Here is a 17,646-nt window from a genome sequence, read left to right as displayed (position 1 = left end):
TCAAGAATTGCTAGAGAGCTAGATTTTCACACCACGTCGTCTCCCAACTTCAGAATGCTGTAACAAATGAAAGGGAAGGAGGAGGAAGGGGAGGGGGAGAGGAAGGAGGAAGATGAGGAGGAAAAGGAGAAGGAGGTGGAAGAGAAGGGGGAGGAAACTGTTCAGGTTACAGAAGCATGCCAGAGGCTGTAATCTTACAGACTACACATTAGCCACTCACAGTGAGTTAAAGCCAGTGGAGAGTGGAGGGTGGAGGGAGCTGTCTGCAAGGTGTGACCCTTAAGTGGCACTTTGAGAGGTGATAACCAGGAGATGGGGGGGGGGTAACGGAAAGGATTGCCGGAAAAGGACGGGAAACTGGCCAGGGCGTGGAAAATAAGGACAGAGTTTGGAGTTTTGGGGCTGGGCTCACCAAGGAGGATGGTGACATCAGATCTCTTGTTCTCTGGCAAGCGCACCTCTCCAACCCTTACTGTCATGGCTTCCCTGATTTCTGGGTTCTGGGAAGCCCCTCTCCAGGCCCTGTCTTCAGATCCCCATTATAACCCCAGCATGAGCTGTCTGTGTCATGCCTTACATGCCAAGAGTTTTAAAACGAAGACATGATCCTTAGTGTAAATGAAAACTGAGACGTACGCTACTATGTGTCTCCCAGAATGACTTGAAACTGGAAAGCCCAGGCTAGAGAGAATCAGCGAAGACACAGACATGCAAGGAGCTCAGACATGGCTGTCCAGAGGCTGACCACGTTGGGAATCTGTCTGGCTAGCTAAGTAAAGCCGAGAACATATGGGTCCTGTCACCCAGCAACCATACTCCAAGGACACCCAAGGGAGCTGGGTAGACCAAGAGACACAAAAGAATGCCCTGTCCAGACAGCCATTGTAATGACCAATAAGTAAGTTAACCTATTCCTGAAGTGGAATACGGCCCAGCCACAAAAAGCCAAAACCAACCAAACAAAACCCGGAACTGTTGCTACTGCAATAACATGCCTCACACTGAGAGAAGCCAGACACGGGAGAACACATGAGCCCCAAGTTCAAGAGCAGTCTAGCCCAGTCTCAGCTGCTGCGTGTCAGCATAGTGTGGGAAGCAGACTCTGAGAGGGGTCTATGAGGACGTGGGTGGCCAGGGGTAGTCTGTTGATCTAAACAGAGCTTACCTGGATGTGTCGCCCCTAGACTGATACCCCGGGGAGTGATTGCTTCTGGAAACTCATCGAACTACTGAGGAGTCCTGTGCTTTCTGTGTGAACATTAGAATTTTTTTTTTTTGGTCTCGTTTTGTTTATAAAGACCATATTGCATAGCTTAGCCACCACATACACATCTTCAGAGAAGATTTAGAGAACACATTTGGGCTCTAACAGCCATTTCCCCCCAAAAGAATTCCAGGATATTCCAGTCAGAAGTTAGGAGGCTGAATCTCTGAGGCCAATCTCGGTGGGAACCATATTTTATAGACCTTATGGGGGAGGGCAAGGCACTGGCTGTGCGGGGTAGGGCAGGGGTGTGCGGGCTGCGGGTGGGAGCGGGGCGTGGACCCGGTGAGGGAGGAATGCAGTGTGAGTTTGTGATTCAGATGAGCGCTGAGCTTGTTTTTTTTTTTTTTTTTTTTTTTTTGGTGCAGATTTGACCCTGAGACCATTCATTGTGGGACTTTGTTCATCGACTTGTGGGCACTTTAAAAACATGACCATATTGGGCTTGGGAATTTGCTCCTCAGCTACAGTAGAAAGTCCAGGGGCTTGGGCGGAAGTGTGGTACAATGGGGAGGCTCCACAGGGACTCCCTGCGGTGCCTGGCTGGGCCAGGGAAGGGATTTCCCTGCGTCTGCTGAGACCTGCCTTTCCGGTCCCCAGGCCTGTGTTTGCAGCACAGCCTCTTCCAGAGGCTACTGCCTTCCAAGGACTGTGGGCAGCCGTCCTTGTCCACAAGGCCAGGGGAGCCAGCACGGGGAGGTCCCAGGGAGACGGATGCCCTGGTGGGTTCCCCTCCCCGAGAACCCAGGAAGCATCTGCACCCCTTCCAGAAGCCGACCTTTGTTCTCCCGGGTCACAGACTGGCTTATCTGGCAGGGTTTGCCTAGTCCAAGTTTCATTAAGGAGCAGGACAAACAACTCCAAAGGAAGCTGCCTCCCAGTTTACTTCAGAGTCAGGAAAAAAAGAGAACTGATGGGGAGCTGGTAGGAGACGCTCACAGTGGCTGTGGGTGGCAGGGTGGGCTCCAATTTTCTAAGAGTAGCATTTAGTGCCCGCAGTGGATTTGATTCAACGCTTACTTCTTGTGTGCCTACTCATGCCAGGCACGGGGCCAGGCTCTACTGATTAATTGTAGTGGACCAGAATAATAAAAATAAGTGAATGGTGTGGTTGATTGGAAGGTGATAAATGCTAAGGAGAAAAAAGTAACAGCGCAGCTGCCAAGGAAGGAGATGAGACTGGAGGGCCTGTTTTTAATGTAAGGACCATGGCAGAGGTGAGTAAGCAGGTAAAGTTAAAAGGGAAGGGACGGGTCAGGGGACAGGGGACAGGGGAGCAGCCTGTGAGGATGCCCAGCAGGCTCAGTACCAACAGTGGGTCTGCTGAGTTGGGGACAGGGAGGCCCAGTTTGCGCTGGAACAGAGTTGGTGTGGCAGCCCGCTAATAAATTAGGCTTTTCTGTGGTGAGTGGCACGGGTTAGAACTTTCCGGAGAAAAGAAAATAGCAGAGTCAAAAGTTTTAAATCTCAAACTCTCTGTCTTCATAAAATACACTCGAGTCAGTTTCTAGGCACCTTCCCGAAGGAAGAACAGGACAGGCGACTGAAATAAACATTAAAAGCTGCTTGCCAAAGCTTTGCTCATAATGGCAACCCCCGCCCCAGTACCTCTCAGTAAGCGCGGGAGGTTCAAGTGAACATGGGGTGCACACACTGTGCTGTTGTACAGTCGGCTCCCGATGTCCGAGGGCTGGGGGTGCATAGGTTCCCACAGCCACGCGTTGTTGGCCAGACTGCGTCTGCACAGAGCATGGGCAACTTTACGCCACTGACCGACTTCTTTAGGGGCCGGTACAGGGGCAGGGCACTGTCCTGACATTGCTGTTCCATCTGGAGAGGCTCTAATGTGCACAGGAGGGGCACATCAGTGTGCGCAAATACTAAACCAACTCACAAAGGGCCCCGAGAGCTCAGGCTCCGTCCATAGAGAGGCGACCAAGATACAAATGTACAGAACTGTTCAAACTGCCCTTTCCCTCTGCGCCCTTTTCTACTGAGGCATTTACCCTACAGCCCGGTGCATGCGGGGCAAGACCCCACGCTGTATAATTAACCACTTCTTCGCGGTTTATTTCTTTTAATATATTTATTATTTATTTATTTGTATGTGAGTAAGGGTGTGGGGGTGTGGGCTTGGGGGCCCTGTGGCATGCATGAGAAGGCAGAGGACAGCTTGCGGGCAGTTAGTAGGCTTCTGTTTCTCATTCTGTGGGTTTTGAGGATTGAACTCGGGTTGTCAGGTTGGGTGGCAAGTGCCCTTACCCAGTGATCCATCTCATCAACCCCCACGTTTTTTGTTTTGAGACAGGGTCTTGTTCCATTGACCAGACTGGCCTTGAACTTGTGATTCTCCTGCCTCAGCCTCTCCAGAAGCTGGGATTTATAAGTCTGTACTACTTTTCGAGGATTTAATGATGGGAGGAAAATATTTAAAATATGTAAATGTTTAAGCCGAGATAATGCCTCCTCCCTGTAATTTCTACTTGTTTTGTAAAATGCATATACACACATGCTCCCACACAGATGGATCTTGGAAACATGATGCTTAGGGAAAGAAGCCAGAAGGCAGAAGCCATGTAACACATGATTCCGTGCATACGAAGTACCTAAAACAGACAAATCTATAGAGACAGATAGCAGAGGAGTGGTTTCTAAGGGTGGGGGTGGGGCGCTGTGGGAAGGGAGTGGGTGATTAGAGCATTCTGAAATCAGATTCTAATGAGGCCTATGACTCCGATAGACTAAAGCACAAAGGAGTTTAATGTTATATGAATTTTATTCTAGTAAAACTGTCCTTGAAAATGCACATGAGGGCTAGCAAGATGGCTCACTACATAAAGGACTTGCTGCCAAGACTGCCAATCAGAGTTCAATCCAAGACCCACATGGTGGTGAGAGAGAAGCAAACCCCACAAGTTATCCTCTGACTGTCACACATATGCTGTGCCATGCCTGTGTGGTGTCCATCAATAAATAAATAAGTACAATTTAATTTAAAGAAATGCATTGGAAAATGTGTGGAAAGAAACATAAGTCATTGATAACGGGAATGTTTTTAGTTCTTGATCTTTAGTGCATCCTACTTTCTAGTTTCTACAATGAGAATGCATTGGTTTTTCCCTCTTACCCAAACACATGCTTCTAGAACATTATGCATTATAGTGCATAACAAGGTCAAGGGGGCAAGCACTGCCTGAAGCAAAGCCTCCTTGTGGATGGCCTGGGATTCTTCCAACTCTGGCCCCCAAGATGGAGTCATGTGGAATATGTCTTAAACACCACCCCATCACGATACCAAAATACCAGAGGCAGTCAACTAATAAAGAGAAGACACTCATTTTCACAGTCTAGAGACTGCCAGTCCATTACTATTGGGCAGATTACTATTGGCCTGTGGTACACTGGTATTATCGTGGCAAGAGCATGGTGGAGCTAAACTGCTCACTTTGAAGATAGGAAGCAGAGAAAGTGGAAGGGGTCAGGATGCTACAGGTATTACAATTATACTCCCAGGAACCCAAGATTCTTCCTTCAGGTCCCACCACCTCCCAAAAGTACAGCTCTGGGGCCAAGTCTTTGACACATGGACCAGTGGGGAGATACTCTAGATACAAAGTACATCAGGATGTTTGTCCCAATTGTCCACCCTTCCTTTTCCCTTGGGCTTGGGTGAGGCCCTGTCATTAACCCTACAAATCTTTATTTTATCTTATTTAGTTTTTTTAAAAAATTAGATATTTTCTTTATTTACATTTCAAATGTTATCCCCTTTCCTAGTTTCCCCTCCAAAAATCCCCTATCCCCTCGCCCTCCCCCTGCTCCCCAACCCACCCACTCCCATTCCTGGCCCTGGCATTCCCCTATACTGGGGCATTGAACCTTCACAGGACCAAGGGCCTCTCCTCCCATTGACTAACTAGTCCATCCTCTGCTACATATGCAGCTAGAGCCATGAGTCCCACCATTTGTTTTCTTTGATTGGTGGTTTAGTCCCAGGGAACTCTGAGGGTACTGGTTAGTTCATATTGTTGTTCCTCCTATGAGGCTACAAACCCCTTCAGCTCCTTGGGTACTTTCTCTTGCTCCTTCATTGAGGACCCTGTGTTTCATCCAATAGATGGCTGTGAACATCCACTTCTGTATTTGTCAGGCACTGGCAGAGCCTATCAGGAGACAGTTATATCAGGCTCCTGTCAGCAAGCACTTGTTGGCATCCACAATAGTGTCTGGGTTTGGTAACTGTCTGTGGGATGGATCCTCAGATGGGGCAGGTCCTTCTTAGAAGGGGGAACAGAATACCCATGGGAGGAGATACAGAAACAAAGCATGAAGCAGAGACTGAAGGAAAGGCCATCCAGAGGCTGTTGGGGTTTTTAGGTACAACTCCCTACATAGAGAAATGTCTTTTACTATGGTACTGCCTCTCCACAGCCATCCCCTCCCCCACCCCCAGCTCCCGGCAGCTACATGATGAATTTCTGTCAAAGTTGTGGCTTTTTTAGAAATCCATATAAATGGAATAACACAGTGTGTAGCCTTTTGAGATTGGTTTTTTAAATTTAGCATAATTCATCTGATGCTAATCTCCTATACAGGCTTTTTAAACCCCAAAGGGTTTGACTCTGTGTTGTTAGTGCCCTTTCCTGTGGGCATCTGCTCTTCCAAGGAAGTTCAACAGTTTCTCCTAATTATGCTCACTCTGCTGAGGGACTGTATGGCTACAGGGGCAGGACCAGCCTTTAGAGGTAGAAGGAACCGTGCAGTCAACAACCAGGGGGAAACTGAATACGTGACATTGATGGGGAAACAGTGTCCTTGTCATCTGGATAGGACAGCTCTGAGACAGGCACCCCACTAGAGCCAAAGCCCATTTTCTCTTTACTATCCTGTATTGACACCCTTCTATTCCTGCCTCACACCCTTGTCAGTGATTCCTGAGACCTCTCCTGTCTTAGTGTTCTTTCTCTGTTGCTGTGATACAGCACCTTTCTCTGTTGCTGTGATACAGTATCTTTCTCTGTTGCTGTGGTACAGTATCTTTCTCTGTTGCTGTGGTACAGTATCTTTCTCTGTTGCTGTGGTACAGTATCTTTCTCTGTTGCTGTGATACAGTATCTTTCTCTGTTTCTGTGGTACAGTATCTTTCTCTGTTGCTGTGATACAGTATCTTTCTCTGTTGCTGTGATACAGTATCTTTCTCTGTTGCTGTGATACAGTATCTTTCTCTGTTGCTGTGATATAGTATCTTTCTCTGTTGCTGTGATACAGTATCTTTCTCTGTTGCTGTGATACAGTACCTTTCTCTGTTGCTGTGATACAGTACCTTTCTCTGTTGCTGTGATACAATATCTTTCTCTGTTGCTCTGATACAGTATCTTTCTCTGTTGCTCTGATACAGTATCTTTCTCTGTTGCTATGATACAGTATCTTGACAAAGGCAACTGAGGAGAAAAGGAGTTTGTTTGGTTCACAGGCCCAGGTTATAGTCTATCTGGAAAGGTTTGTCATAGCAGCAAGAGCTTGAGCTGGTTGTATTGCTTGCACACGCACACACACACACACACACACCATCAAGGAGAGAGCAATGTATGCAATCTGCTCCCTTTCTCCACTTATGTAGTCTAGGATCCCAGCCAGTGGGCAGGTCTTCCATCTCCATGAATGCAATCAAGAAAATCCCCTACAGGCACTCCCAACAGCCCATTTCCCAGTGAGTCTCGCTTCTGTCAAGTTGACAATTAAAAATAACCCTCATACCTCTCCTCTTCCACCCAAAATAGTCAAATTTAGTGTCCGAGTCTGCTTCTAAGAGACTCATTTACTTTTATTTTAACAACAAGAAGAAACGTAGAACTGAAAAAAACAAATAACCAAGTTTTGCTGAATTCCTTTCATCATTAGACACAGTGAAACAGCTCTAAATCAAGATCTTCCAGACATGAGGATGGAGTTCAATGGTGGAGTAGTTGCCTAACATGTATGAGACCTTGGTTTGAGGCTCACCAAGAAAATTGATTTTCTTGGTTAAAATTCCGAAATATAGGGCTCAAGAGACAGTTTAGCAGTTAAGAGCACTGATTTCGCTTCCAGAGAACCAAGTTCAATTCCTAGCATCCACATGGCAGTTCACAGCTATCTAACAGTAGTCCTAGGGGTTCCAGTGACCTCTCTGGCCACTTTGGGTACTAGGCATGTTTGTGGTACACATATTTACATGCAAGCAAAACACTCAGATGTATAAAAGTAAAATTAAAATATTCAAAGTGTAACATGGAAGGAAAAAATTATCTTTAGGTTTAAAGTCTAGTTTTAAATGATAGACGGTGTGAATTCCCACTATAAAAGTCGAAAGAACTCTATTAAATTTCTTCCTCAATTCACATTTTATTGGTTTTATTGATACTTCCAATTTGTTTAAGTTTTATAACATTTATACTCTTCCCATAAGCATAATCCCCATTGTATATATTTCAGAGCTTATCATCAATTTTTGTCAGTGCTAGAATCTTCAAGGACATAGTTTTGTCATCTCAAATTCTTTAGTGCTCCCCCGAGTTATCCTGTATCAGTCAGCAGAGGCAGGGCTGTGCTGCTAGAATCATCTCAAAAGTCTCCGTGACTTAGCCAGCAAAGGCTGACACCTCTCTCATACCACATGTCCAGTACATGTCATCAGGAGAACTAACCCCATAATCACTCTGTGACTCAAGTGGAGGCATGTCCCCTCTCCATGCATACATTCCCATGATAATCACCACAGGAAGGAGCCAGGGCAAAGCCTCTCATTGTCCAGAGCATGTCACATGACCTCTCAACTCTAAAGGGGTAGGTCTCTTCAGGAAGGAAATGGAAAGGCATAAAGATCACCAAAAACAGTAACAGTAATTAAGCCCTTTCTTTTTTCCCCCAGAATGCCTCATTGATGCTGTACTTCCTGTAGTTATAACGTGGGGATATGCCGACTACAGTCTGCCCACTCTAGTCTTCCTTTGTTTTCCCTAAGGACAGAGCAGGAGTTACATAGCTCTGCCTTCTGAGAGATCAGGCTCTGACTACCCAGTCTGCCTTTGCTCCCTCTTTATAACCTACTTTTGGACTCATTTTCTGGTGGTAGTCATTTGGAAGACAGAAGCCCATTGGCTCCAAAGGAAAAGAAAAGGTGGTTTTCTCACATGGTCTATTCCACTTCCCCTAACACTGTTGAAATCCATCCCTTGGGCCCGTAGTGTCTAGAATCATAGTGGAGGTAGTGAGGTAAGAAACGTGTAGGATACAAAGTTGTCAAAACTAGAGAGCCTGCACAGAGGGGTCCTGTATACTAACAGCAAGAGCGGCTCGTCCCTGTAGAACATGATTTGTAAGACATCGGAGTGACCACTGTCCCCCCAAACCTTACCCAAGACAAGGAATTTCCTCCATCATTCATTCATTACCTTGTACTGATTTTTTCTTGTCTTCTTTCTAGAAAAAAATTAATGACCTAATTTCCCCAGTAAAATGATTGGCCTCTAGTCTTCACTTCTGTTAGAATCTTACCTTTGACACCATAACCACTCCCACCCGTCACAGGCAAAAAAGTGATTCCCATCCAGTTGACTTACACACCTAACTGTGTGACTTGCCTTGGCCAATGATACGGGTCGGTGACAACAGCACACCTGTCCTGAAGATTCTCTCACATTAATGTCCACTCTCGTGTGACCCTGAGGATACCCAGAGAAGAGCTACTGTCTTAAGTAATCATTATCCCATCTTCTTGGGCCCCTGAGAAATCTCAGGTGGGTTTGAGCTTACCCTAACCCTCAGCAAGGGCCAAACGCCAGCAGGCTGCTGCAGCCACCCAGCCGCCCATATGGCCCTGTGTGTCAGTCAGCACTCCACTCCATAAGAATAAAGGCTTGCAGTTTATGACCAGTGGTGTTTGTGGCAGTTTGCTCTGCAGCAATTATCACCTTCATTCTAGTCTCTAATGACTGACCCTACCCAGCCAAAGTCCAAACACTCCTTTACCCGAAGAGCCCAGAGCAGGTAAAAGAATATTCTTTTCAGAGCTAGTCAGATATGGGTGTGAGTTCTGCCTCTGCTGAGCACCACCTCATCCTGGGAGAGCTTCAGTAAGCCTCAGCTTCCTCTATAAAACAAGGGCAAGACGCATCCATCGTGGGTCAGTGCAAATAGCCTGTGTCAATTGCACGGTTCGGTGAGAATGGAGTAAAACAATACTGTCTCTGGTCTCCTTGGAGCTCTGGTCTCCTTGGAGAGGGCTTGGTCCTCTCGTGGCGCTCGGAAAAGAATGAACATCTGTGTGCTAGCAGAGAGCCCAGAGAACAATTTATTCCATCCAGGGGAGATCTTCTCTGGCCTATGAGTCCAGGTCACCACTCGAGTCTTTGGCCCTCCACACTCTTAATGTGTGGGAAGAAAAGCTAGCAGATGAGCATCAGGCATATTCCGATGTTAACTGTGGCTTTGTGGACTCACATGGCTCCTCCTGACCCTGGTCCCAAAGGTGTATTAAGGACACACCCAAAGTGGCTTACCTTCATGTCCTTAGCCCAGCCATTGGAATCTCTCACTCTCTGGTGAGTCTGTGACTTGGGAAGGGTATTGTCTGAGAGCTTCGGTCAGCATCTGAAGCAGTAGTGAGATATCTTCAAGGTAGGAAGCTTTCCCCCTCCTCTTGGCCTTGGATCTGGAATGTGAGTTTGGCCAGGGATCAATGATTTTGATTAGCATTTATCAAATGTCTAAGGTTCAAAGCATGGTTAGGGCTGAGGTCAGAGTTTCTGGCTTCCTGGAGCTGTATAGCAACGAGGGATGGATGAGAGCCCAGAAAGGGCTTAGTTTGAACCCTTACCCACCAAATAATCCTAAGACAAAAGTCCTATGGGAGTGGAAATGTAAGGGGTACCCCAGAGCAGGAACATAACCAAAGGGAAAGCAACCAATAAAGAGGCCTTCACTACTATTTATCAGTGTGGACAGGAAAAGCTTACCCCTTGGGGGCAATTCTGGCAGCCAGAGGAGAGCCATCAGGTAATGTGACCCCACCCTGGGGAATACACACACAATCACCACTCACTGGTGGGTGGCTGATCCCAGAAACTGAGCTGCTCACTAGAAAAAGACACATCACTGGAAAAGCAGTGGCTAGCCACTGCCAGGAAATAAGCAGCAAGGAACACAGCAGGTACCAGAAACACCCGCCTCAGGTGTGGTATGGAGACAATGGGACTTAACTTTGGAATAGAATCCATCCCTTGCCACAAGTTACATTATCTTTGTGAGGCCTCCCCTCGGCCCAGCTGGGTGTCAGCAAGATGGCTATGAATGTGTCTATTCACGGACTAGGAAGACGGAGATTCCCGAGACATGCTCAAAGCTCTATTCGGGGTGGCCCTGACAGCCAAAATATTATAATGTAGAACACTAAGTGTATCTTGTCACTCTAAAGAAGTGACATTTTGAGCTTAGCATTAGAAGGGAGGTCCCACTTGAATAAGTTGAGGATGGGGAAGGGAGAAGGGGAGGGAAAGGGAGAGAGTAAAGGGGAGGGGCAGAGTGGGCCATAGCTGGGGGGGGGGGCATAACCCAGCTGACTCACTCAAGGTCATTCTAAAGTCAAAGCTGTGCCTGCTGCTTGCAAAGCTCCCTCTGTGGTAGGAGCTTGTTTGGTGATTTGAAGATGCTTTTAGGGACACTAGGGCAGCCTTCATGGGGACAGACAGAATTTTGAATGAATGAGGATGTCTATACTGATTTAAAGGGAAAGAGGTGAGTCTGAGAGTATCAGCTGACTGAGAGGAAACTCTGTGACGGAGGGAAGAACCCGTGCAAAGGCCCTGGGGTCTGAGTGCAGCTGATGAGTCCAAGAGAAGGAATGAGGAAGGCAGAGAGACAACTAGAAACTGATTGGCATGGGCCTGGTGGTAGTTGTTATCACAGCAAATCTAGCCTATACTAACTATTGAAGGCAAACAGATCTGAGGAGGTGCACTGTATTAGTGGATACCTGTCATCAAAACAAACACACCCAAAAAACAAAATAACAAACCAAGAAGCAGCACATAGCTCATTGCCGTAGGGCTCAGCATCTCCTTTGCTATTTAAAATGCCTTTATGTCTATTTTTGGAGCTGTCTTTAAAACAGAGCTAGGAGACAGCCCAGAAAGCAAATGCAGACATCTCAAATGACTTGTCCATGGTCCTGGCCCTGCTTAGTGGCATTATGTGCTCCTGCACTGCCCTGTATCTGGTGGCAGGGGCCTTTAGTCTGGTCCAAGCCAATCCAGGCACTGGCCAGGCCCCATAACACAGTAACTACATTTCCTTCTGTGAGAGCCGTCCTTGAAATAAGGCAGGCTTGGCAGAGATGTAGACCCATGAAGAGTCAGGGAGAAAAGAAATGGTCCAAAGAAACCACCACTCTTCTATTTTTCAAAGTGACCTTGGCCTTGGGAAAGGAAAAGAATTAGAGGCCAGTGAAAATGAGATCCCCAAATCCAAGGCCAGAGAGGGCAAAAACAGCTTCACCTCTGCTCAGAAAGACCGAGCTGATGGGCAGTCAGGCACGTGAGGCTCCTCAGAACAGTGGGTTCAAGGGCCCTGTTCGGCACAGTCCTGGAAGGGGAGGCTATGTATATACTGAAGGTGGAAATGTCTTCTACTGTTTTCTTGCTTCTGAGTTACATAAGTGTCAGTTCAAAAGTGTCCAGATACTGTAGGATTTGGTGCAGTTTAGAAAGTGGAAATGTCCTTTATTCCCACCAGATAACAACTGTTGACAATTGTTTCTTTGCTATTTTCTGTGCATGTATGTCATAAGACAGTCAGAATACACTAGACCCACCCACCATCCATCCACCCATCCATCCATCCATCCATCCATCCATCTGTCCACCCATCCATCCACCCACCCACCCATCCACCATCCATCCATCTTCTATATTGTTTGTACCATTGAATCTTTCGAACACCTCCATTGTCCTCCACAGCCAGCGTGTCCTATCTTCCTGTTTGATTCCCACAGTACTGAAAAAACAGGAACTTCTGTGGATAAGCACTTCATTCTCCAGTAACTCCATCACTGTCTTAATCTGAGAGTCTGTGACTACTTAGACACCCTCAGCAAGGTGTGAGGTGGTGAGCGACATTAGTCCCTCGCCTGAGGTTCCAGCCATTTTCTCCCTCACCTGTGACCTAGCTGTACGGTATTCTGCCCCAGCTGTACAAGGTCTTGGGAAGTGCGAGAGTACCTTGAGTGTTGAGGGTTAATAGAAATAGGGAACCCATCTACGCAGCTATGGGGGGAGTCATCACTTATGCCAGGGTCACCTACACTCCTACAAGCAACCCGGCACCCATACTTCTGGAAGCCAGTTCAGGACACTCATTAGCTGTCCAGGATGGACTTGGTGTGTGGCTTTGGCGACTTTAGGTGCGTTGCAAAGTGTTACATTGCTCTGTCATTGATGCCCTGCCCAAGGGAGTAGACAGTGCTTGTGTCTCCTAGGAAGAGTTCCAGCAACAACCCCAAGAACCCAGTGTCGAAAGACAGCAGGACTCTGTACCTCACTCCTACTATGTGGCCATCCTGCCTGCTGCTCTGTTCTCATCTTGGCCTTTAATTCCAGCACTCAGGAGGCAGAGACAGGCAGATCTCTGTGAGTTTGAGGCTAGCCTGATCTACAGAGCTAGTTCCAGGACAGCCAAGACGACACAGAGAAATCCTGTCTCTGAAAACCTAAATAACCTGATATAGCTGTCTCCCGAGAGGCTCTGCCAGTGCCTGACAAATACAGAAGTGGGTGCTCACAGCCTACCATCGGACTGAGCACAGGGTCCCCAATGAAGGAGCTAGAGAAAGGACCCAAGGAGCTGAAGGGGTTTGTAGCCTCATAGGAGGAACAACAATATGAACAAACCAGTACTCACCCCCCCACTGAGCTCCCTGGGACTAAACCACCAATCAAAGAAAACACATGGTGGGACTCATGGCTCTAGCTGCATATGTAGCAGAGGATGGCCTTGTTGGACATCAATGGGAGGAGAGGCCCTTGGTCCTGTGAAGGTTCTATGCCCCAGTATAGGGGAATGCCAGGACAGGGAAGTGGGAGTGGGTGGGTTGGTGAGCAGGAGGAGGGGGGTTGGGATAGGGGGTTTTCGGAGGGGAAATGAAGAAAGGGGATAAGATTTGAAATATAAAGAAAGAAAATATCTAATGAATAAAACAAAACCAAAAACCCCAACAGCGAAAACCTTAAAACATATCGGCATTTTCTGCTGTTTCAAGGAGGGATTCTTGTTCCTAGGATACTTAATGACGTGCTTCTAAAAAGTAGAATATGAAATCAGGCATGGGATGTAGCATGAGTCAGAGACTAGGTCACAGGAAGCAGGGTGAGATTCTGTCTCTGTGTTCTCTTTCTGTCTACCTCTCACCCCACCGCACCCCAGCCCCATCCCCAGCAGTCCCGTGAGTGAATGAGGCCTTCAGCCAGCAGCCTCGTGCAGCAGACTCTCCGGGAGTGGATCCTCCATCCTAGTCCTAGAGGAAGCTACATCAGGAAAGTGGCACACTGATACAGTGACAAACACACACATAAATTGTGTATGTGTGCGCACATGCGAGTGCGCACATGTATTGTAAATACTGCAGAGATGCATCAGGAAAGTGGCACACTGATACAGTGACCAGAGTTTGAATCCCTAGTACCCAGATCAAACAAAATCTGGGTCTGGTGGCACATGTCTAGAGATAAGCAGATTCCTGGTACTGGATGGCCAGCTAGTATTGCCTAATTGGTGAGTTCCAAGTTCATTGATAGACCTTATCTCAAAATATAAGCTGGAAAAAAATCAGAGAGACAACTAACTAGGTCAACTTTTGGTATTAATCAGCAACCCTTCCCCAACACCTGTATACATCAGACACATACACATATGTGCGTGTACATCACACTCACGCACATGCAAACACACATACATACTGATACACACACACACACACACACACACACACACACACACACGGAAATAAATTAAGGACACAAGTAACAACTTGGAGGTTGTCTGTAGGTAGCATGGGTAGCCTTTATCTGAGGTAGAGCTGCCAGGCCAGAGATATCTATAGGAAACAGGAGCACCACTCCTTCAGGCAGGTGGAGCTCTGGCGGGCCTCACACTCCGTAGCTCCACAGCAGCAGATGATCCACCTCTGGAACTCTGCTTCATTCTTGTGCATCAGAAGAAACTGTCCCAGCAGGACATAGGCCTGGGAAGAGGGGCAGGAGGGCGGAAGACAGGGTTATCAGAATGGCACTATCCCTACTCAGGGGACAGCCAAAGGTTAGGGTGTGGGTCAGACAGGAGGGAGACAGCCAGTCCCTGACACGGCCCAGGGGAAAGGTGAGGTCAGGTTAATCACAGGTCTCTCTCAGAGGCCAGTCCCTCTGGTCTAGGGACTGTCATCTTGCAGTGACAATTAGGCCTTGTCCTCAAACTTGAAGACATTTCCTGGGATCTTATGAAAGGGAACTTCCTGACTCAGTGTCTCAAATTTGGGCAGAGCTCAAGAATCTCCATTTCTAGTGGGCTTCCAGCATGTGTTGGGGGGCGGGGGGGACAGGGGATGGGTGACTAGCATACCCTGAACTCCTTTTAGGTCTGCTATTTAATGTTTTCTTTTCCTTTTCCCTTTGGTGGTAGTGGTGGTGTGTATATGTGCACACTGTGGACTAAACCCAGCGCCTTGCACGTGCTAGGCAAGCACTCTATCCCTGAGCTACCTCTGCAGTCCAAAGAGTTCCTTCTCCAAAATACGCACAAAGCTAAACTAGAGCGTAGCTCCTTGGCCCACTGCTCTCTCAACTCTACTAGCATGGTGGCTGATTCTGCATCACGGGGACTGTCCTATCCACTGCAGGACATTTAAAAACATTCCTGTCTTCAATCCCTGGATGATGCCAGTACCAGTTTCCCAGAAAGAAGCCATGGTGAGGAGCTCACCTGAGAACCACGGCAGGTGTGGCTGGCAGGCGAATGACTTGTTAGCATCCATTTACAAACTACCTATGTGCTTTCAGTAACTCAGCAGAAAGGAGAATTCACAAAACCTGCAGCCCAGCACTGCCCTGCCCTGGGCTGTCCACTTGTACAGGAGTGTGTCTTAAATGGGAAGACAAAGGAAGACACGCATGCCTCGGAGAGTTGTGCCCGTGGGAACAGCACAGACAGACATAAATCCTGCTAAACCTTGGCCCTCGTTTTCCAGCCTCAGACTGGAGCTGCATCACTGCCCCACCCCCACCCCACCCCCACTCCCTTTCTGAATGAGCATTTCAGCTCTCGGACAGAGCAGCAAGCTACCAATTTCCCTGTCTTTCCAGTCAGTAGACAGCCAAGGTGGAGCCTCTAATTGTGTGAAAATAAATAATAAACAAATCTCCTCTAATAATTATATATAATCTCCTGGTCCTGTTTCTCTGGAAACCCCTGATAATAATGTTCCCAAGGATGTCTGTGTGCTAAAAAAAAATGAGCAAAGTATAATGGCACGGATTACGGAAACGTCACTGCAGATGCCGTTGCCGTTACTTTGTAGGCCAACTCTAACAATTAATTTACAAAAGAAAAAAAAAAATTAGAGACTAGAGAGATGGCTCAGTGAATAAGAACATTTTCTGTGCCCTTACAAGGACCTGAGTTTAAGTCCCCAGTATCCACATAAAAAGTTGGCTGTGGTCATGCATGTACCCCTAACCCCAGCATTGTGGGGTCAGAGCTTGCTGGAGCTTGCTGGAGCTTGCTGGAGCTTGCTGGAGCTTGCTGGAGCTTGCTGGCCAACTGCCTACCTACAGATCCAGTGAAGACTGTTTCAAGAAAGTAGGACAGGATGATAGAGCACGGCACTGACATTGCACTCCAGCCGCTTACGTGCATAGAACACACACACACGCACACGCACAAAGAAAATATGTAAACCCCATAGAAGGGCATATGTATTAAGTGCCCCTCGATTCCGGGTTCTATAGAAATTTTGCTGTTTTGAGTTTTCTGTCTGCTCCTCCACAGATCTCACAACATCAGGCTGTTATGATCAAGAAGACAACAGGATCATGAAGACATACATGGCAGAGGCTAGATTTCAGGTCACAGTGTACATGTGCCTCTGGGGCATGGTTTAGGGGCTCTCTAGCCTGGTCTATATCTATATCATCTATATCATCTATATCATCTACATCTATCTATATCATCTATATTATCTATATCATCTATATCATCTTTATCTATATCATCTATATCATCTATATCATCTATATCATCTATATCATCTATATCATCTATATCATCTATATCTATATCTATATCTATATCTATATCTATATCTATATCTATATCTATATCTATATCTATATCTATATCTATATCTATATCTATAAGCTGAACCCTAGTCACAAAAGCATTAGAGTTTGTAGGTTTTATTTTATTTATTTGTTGTGGAGCAGGATAAACCCAGGGCTTTTGCACATACTAAGCAAGGGCTCTACACACACACACACACACACACACACACACACCCCTCAGGGCTTATTTTTAGATATTGTCTAGTTGTTGAAAGGAGAAAGAAGCTATGTACTTGTAGTGATTTTACTTGTAGTGTACAACTGTATTAAAAATAAAAACAAAACCCAGTGTCTAACATGATCTCATTCGTAATCAGCGCCCTCCTATTTTCACTGGTGAATTTTGCCGAGATGGTTTTAAATCAGGCTTTGAAAGCATCGGTATCCACCGAGTGTTCCCTGAGGCCGGAGTGACAGTTGTGGAGGAGCTCAGGTGAGAACAGCAGGAAAACCCAGAGCTTCACGGGAGAAGAGACACCAATGATTTCAGTAAGCAGTTGCAGGGCTTGGGAATTTAGCTCAGTAGTAGAGTCCTCTTCTAGCAAGCACAAAGTTTTTGATTTGGTCCTCAGCACCAGGAGGAAAAATTGACACATAGCAAGTGATACTTCCAAGCCCTTTGGCAGACCACTCAATGCTGTAGACACCTGACATATATTCATTCAATCCATTTGATTCTCATGGGTGCCTTGCCCACCCCATTCTTTAGAATCTAGAGTTGAAATGGTGTCCCAAACAAGGGACAGCAGAGAGGTTGGCACTCCTACCTCTGCCCACCCTGCTTGTCCATATTCTAGCCATCTGTAGTCTGGTCTGGAGGTGAAGGAATCCTCTGCCTGTTTCTGAGGCTGGCCACGGCATCAGCTGCTGTGGTAATCAGAGCCTCTGCAGCCCACACGGCAGAGCAACTAGGAAGCCCAAGAATGCATGGCAGGCAGGACACAGACAAGCTTTCCAGGAACGTGGCGGGGAGATGGG

At 46.9% G+C, this 17,646-nt stretch overlaps 1 protein-coding gene and 1 long non-coding RNA gene across 3 annotated transcripts in view; one reads left to right on the top strand and one right to left on the bottom strand.

Moving 5' to 3' along the window:
* Banf2os overlaps positions 1-17,646 on the top strand; it is a 148,719-nt gene that overhangs the window by 119,557 nt on the left and 11,516 nt on the right. The gene's annotated exons all lie outside the window — the stretch shown is intronic.
* The window catches only part of Banf2 (BANF family member 2), a 40,878-nt gene continuing 37,556 nt past the window's right edge, over positions 14,325-17,646 (bottom strand). The window contains exon 3 of one of the 2 annotated variants that reach the window (NM_001044750.1): positions 14,325-14,537. In NM_001044750.1, the coding sequence (NP_001038215.1) occupies positions 14,391-14,537 (147 nt within the window). In that variant the 3' untranslated portion in view covers positions 14,325-14,390. The remainder of the gene's footprint in view (positions 14,538-17,646) is intronic. The other variant, NM_207275.2, reaches the window with a different exon arrangement.

The sequence above is a fragment of the Mus musculus genome, chromosome 2 (genome assembly GCF_000001635.26).
Source record: "Mus musculus strain C57BL/6J chromosome 2, GRCm38.p6 C57BL/6J".
NCBI classification, from domain to species: Eukaryota; Metazoa; Chordata; class Mammalia; order Rodentia; family Muridae; genus Mus; species Mus musculus.
Note: the sequence above shows the minus strand (reverse complement) of the source record. Positions and strands in the feature narration are given on the sequence as shown.